This window comes from Frankliniella occidentalis, unplaced genomic scaffold, assembly GCF_000697945.3.
Source record: "Frankliniella occidentalis isolate FOCC.00 unplaced genomic scaffold, Focc_3.1 Scaffold51, whole genome shotgun sequence".
NCBI lineage: Eukaryota > Metazoa > Arthropoda > Insecta > Thysanoptera > Thripidae > Frankliniella > Frankliniella occidentalis.
In genome coordinates, this window is record NW_026267181.1 from 450,594 (window position 1) to 455,111 (window position 4,518).

A 4,518-nucleotide genomic window follows, 5' to 3' on the forward strand; every position below is an offset into this window, starting at 1 on the left:
CCTTACATTCGCCGCTTATGAGGTGGTACATGTTGAAAACGTCACTTGCACAATTAAGTGCATGCCCACTGACTGATGCATATGCATTTGTGCTCCTACGGAGTTGAGGACTTGCAAGTCTTTAACTTGTAGTTGCACACTTACATGTGGTCATAGCAGTTCCACAGTTCCGTTACGAGTAGTGATGTCTAGGTTTAAAGTTTATCTCACCGTGATTACAAAATGACCTAACTCACTACTTAATGGATCGTCTTTACAGATACGCTTCCTTCTGCAGGCATACGTCGTTTAGCGAGCGCATGATTTCTCAGAGGGATTTGGAGCGTGCTGTCTGCTAGTGCCGAAAAGAGAAGCACTTCCACCACTCAAGCCCCATTTTTTCTCTGAATTACATTTGAAACCAATGTAACGCTCCTCTCTCAGCGTCTTCTCCAAAAGGATGAGACAGAGAAAGTGTTGTAGAATGCCCATAGCATGTACTTACAAATGGAATTAGTCCTTGTTTAAGGATCTCACCAATGAGATCATGGTAATATTGAACTCCTTCCATATTTGGTTTAGCTACATCCCCCTCTGGCAGTACTCGTGACCAGGAGATAGAAAAACGATACACCTGGAGCTGAAAAATGGCAGGAGAAATACTGGGGTAAGAATAAAAAATAAGCGAGAAAAGGGAGAGTGATACTTTAACTTAGCCTTCAAAGACTGTAACGTTCTTGTGTATCTACGCCCATTTAATTCTAGTGCCAAGACAACTGGTGCTAAAACTGAACATTTGACTTGAAATCGACCCTTGACAATGAAAAGGTTGTATCTCGGAGAGCCCGGCTATAAAGTCGGATCTCGCTAGGGTAGGGACAAAGGGTCATAGGTGCATTTTTGGGTGATTTTGTAGGATGTATACCATTGTAAAGGAAATTTTCTCCTGATTCTAAAGATATACATCTCGCAAAATCGCCAAAAAATTCACATACGACCTTTTGTCCCGACCCTAGTGAGATCCGACCTTATAGCCGGGCTCGCCGAGATACGACCTTTTAATTTTCAAGCGTCGAAATGTACCATGAAGTACCCTGCCACGCTATCCGGTTTGAGGTACAGCATCCGTTTTAGAGATGGCAAATTTTAGCAACGGATGTTTTAATGTGTTCTAGGATATGATTGATTTGATTCCTACCTTAAGTTGTTTGGCAATTGCGATATCCTCTTTGAAGCGATGGTAGGAGTCTGCTGCATTGTCAGAATCGTTTGCATTTTTATAACCTAGAGTTCCTAGGCGTCCCGTGTGGAGTACATGGTCAACCATACTCTCAGATTTTCCTGCAAACAATGCAAATAACTATTTACCTTTCGAAAAAAAATTAGTCCTGGGCTCTTCTACGTATTAGGGTGATTCTCGGCACATGGGCCATTTACGTTTCGCGGCCTTTCACGACTCGGTGATATGGTTCTTAAGGGGTTTTATAGCGGCTAGATTACAGTGTCGTACTGGGTACCGGAACATTTTGCATGGAAGAAGTCGTACAGTTACAATTTAAATTTTTAATTGTAAAATTTACTACCTCTGCGTATCAATTTGGAAGCGGAAAACGAGCGAAGGTGGAAGTTTGTACATGTACGACTCGTTCAGCAAATGGAAAATAACAAAATATGTCGGTTATATCCAAACATATTTTCTACAGTGTACACTATAAGATTGTTCGGTGCAATGCTCTAAATTTCGTAATACTGCAATAGTGGGTGGCTTGACCAGTGTAAAGGGTCGAAATGTTGAGAAATGTCCCTTTTGCTGAGAATCACCCATGAGTTCATTAGCTGTTAGATTACTTTAAGCGTTAAAGAAGAATCTTAATCGTAACTTAGATTGAGACTACGCAATACATTGTGAATTGGCCTCATCCAGACTACTTTTACGGTGTATCCTTATTTAGGCTGGATCATTGATGAGAATTATTATATTCACATTTTTGGTACAGGTGGTTTGTTGAGCAACCGTTCGTTCGTTTTATAATAAGTTGCAGCAGAGCTTTGATGCTTAAAAGAAGCTGGCGGAAAGTCCTTTCATTCCTAAAACTTCTAGATTTAAAATCGACACCTAAGAATAAAAGTCTTACAGATCTACTGATAGAAGAACAAAAATCTATACAGTTTAGCCGCTCGTTCCGAGATCCACACAGTTCATTTCGCTCGCTAGTTCCAACCTCTGTATCAAGGAACTGCGTGCATCTCGGAATGGAGAGGCTGAACTGCGTGGATCTTGGACCTCGTATAGCCGAACGCGTGGGCCATGATCGAACTGCTGAACTGCGTGCCTTTTATTTCTATTACTCTCAGAGTTGTAGGGATTAATTTATTTGTAAATATCTACGTTTTTACGCAGCAGTATTACTGACTAACTAGTTACTTGTATTGCCGTAAGTACCTCACTAATTAAAAGAAAAGAAATTGTTTCGTGTTGCTTATATGAACAGTTGTCAGTAGCTCATAAAAGATTTTACGCAGCTGGAATAAACTGACAAGGCGTGACAAAAAACAGTAACAGGATAAAAGTAAAGGTGTCAATTTCACCAAATTTTCGTCCAGATTTCCTCGCTGCTTAGTTTTGTTTGAAATCGTACTGTCACTTACCTCCCTTGTTCCACCACCCTTCTGTTTGGAAAGCCGAAACAGCAGCCCCAATCAGAAAATTATCTGGTAACGGCACGTCCTGAATTTGGCCCGAGGTCGCTTTAATAATGTTTGCCTGGCCCCAAGCCGAAAGGAGGCCGAAAATAGTTAGACGAGCTAACATATTGAGAGACCTATGCATGAAGAGAAGACATTTTATTAGAGTATGCAACAAGGCGCTGTACTCGCTAGATATGGGCCGTGCAAACGCGTTCTTCGATCTGACAAAGAGTTAAGATGCTAGAGCAGCCCTAGTATTGCATATCACAACACTAACCAATGGGAAGCGCGACGAAAAGTGCACCCCAAAACACACCTTCGTAGCACATGGGACAGAGATTTTCCCAGAGTTATGTACTTTTGCTCAGATTTGACTACATGTTCTACAAGTCGACAGCTAAGTCCAAACAAGTAGAACAGTGACATTTGGAGGAACCTTTCTTTACTGTGTACTTGTAGGTTTAACCCTATATTTTCTTGCGGGATGACCAAGCCCAAAAGGGAAAAAGGAAATCTAAACTTTACGAGGAAAAGTACTTTAAACTTAAATTGCCCTTCTTAAAAGTAAATCAAGGATATTGCGTGTACTTACTGCGTCTACTACAGAAAAATATTGTTGTGAAGTTAAATCTTCCACCGATCTTTACTTGAGACGGAAAGGAGTGACCTGTGCCCACTACCACCGTTCCTTATATATAATCACGAAGTGCCATTATCAGCTGCCTTGAAGTGTTCCCCGCATGCATCACAGTTCCCGCACTCTCAACTTTTTCCTCGCACAACTTAATGCTGTCTCAAGTAGCTGCAAGAAACACGGAGAAAAGACATTTTTTTTAAAATAGCGAGGAAGTCGATAAATCGCAAGTTACGAAGAAAGAACATAGACGTTTCGCAATTACAAGGCCTTGCAAGGATTCTTCAGAAAGTACCATAAGTGCAGGGAGATTTAACTAAAACCACGCATATGGGAAACTCGTTGAATTGGATTTCGGTGGAAAAGTATTTTTGTTCGTACTTTTGTTCTGTAACCACCCAAACGTACTGTCCCTGGCCTGTGGGTCAAAAACCCTTGAATTGCCAAAGCTGTGTAGACAGAATTTGGACTTGGCTATCTTTGTTTTTTCTTCAGAGAAATCGTAATTTGGTTCCGATTTGACTTTGCCTGACACATATTTCATGGTCAATAAAAGACCTAAAAGTGTGTATCCGCAGAAATCGATGAGACGATTTACTCACGAGATATAGGGTCCCAAAGTCAAATTTTTGATGAAAGAGTTCTAAAATATGTATTTTTGATAACGGTCGCAGTTCTTGTGCCAACGACATACGTAACATTATTCGGGATCGAGAAAGACGCCGACGGTGTATAAACTGTTGCAAATCCAAAAAGACGTAAGATAAATTTAGTCTATTTGGTAGGTTACAGGCGTTGGTTTCATTCCAATTTACTTTTCTTGACGCTGTGTGCCGATTCCACTTTTGGTGTATGTTTGCACCGCCAGGCACTGTGTCCAATGTGGCAAAAGTATTGAAATATCGTCGGGCCACCCCGAAAAACAAACAATCCCACCCCTACGCGATTTTAACATTTTTTAGCATTTAAGAATGATTCTTCGTGGCGTTTTGGAAATGAATGCGAGGCTTCTGCTGTCTAAAGAAAGCGCCAGGGTGGCTTGGGGGTTGTCTGGAGAGCTCAGGTGCCTGAGCGACCGGTCGTGAAAGCTCGATCCACTACCCAGCAGCGGCAAATGGTACAATTATGGCAAAATTTGGCTCGTTTTTCGCTTCTGCGCACACTGGGGCCACAACGGAAATTTAGGGTCAAAAGTCTGAAGCACTCAGATTGGTACC

General features: G+C 41.5%; 1 protein-coding gene across 1 annotated transcript in view; it reads right to left on the reverse strand.

Annotated features, from left to right (window-relative positions):
- LOC113213213 (myrosinase 1) overlaps positions 1–4,518 on the reverse strand; it is a 30,642-nt gene that overhangs the window by 7,979 nt on the left and 18,145 nt on the right. Inside the window, exons 2-5 of the mRNA XM_026432198.2 lie at positions 3,260–3,469; positions 2,629–2,801; positions 1,178–1,320; positions 485–619 (exon numbers count right to left, since the gene is read on the reverse strand). Of these exons, the coding sequence (XP_026287983.2) occupies positions 485–619; positions 1,178–1,320; positions 2,629–2,791 (441 nt within the window). The 5' untranslated portion in view covers positions 2,792–2,801; positions 3,260–3,469. The remainder of the gene's footprint in view (positions 1–484; positions 620–1,177; positions 1,321–2,628; positions 2,802–3,259; positions 3,470–4,518) is intronic.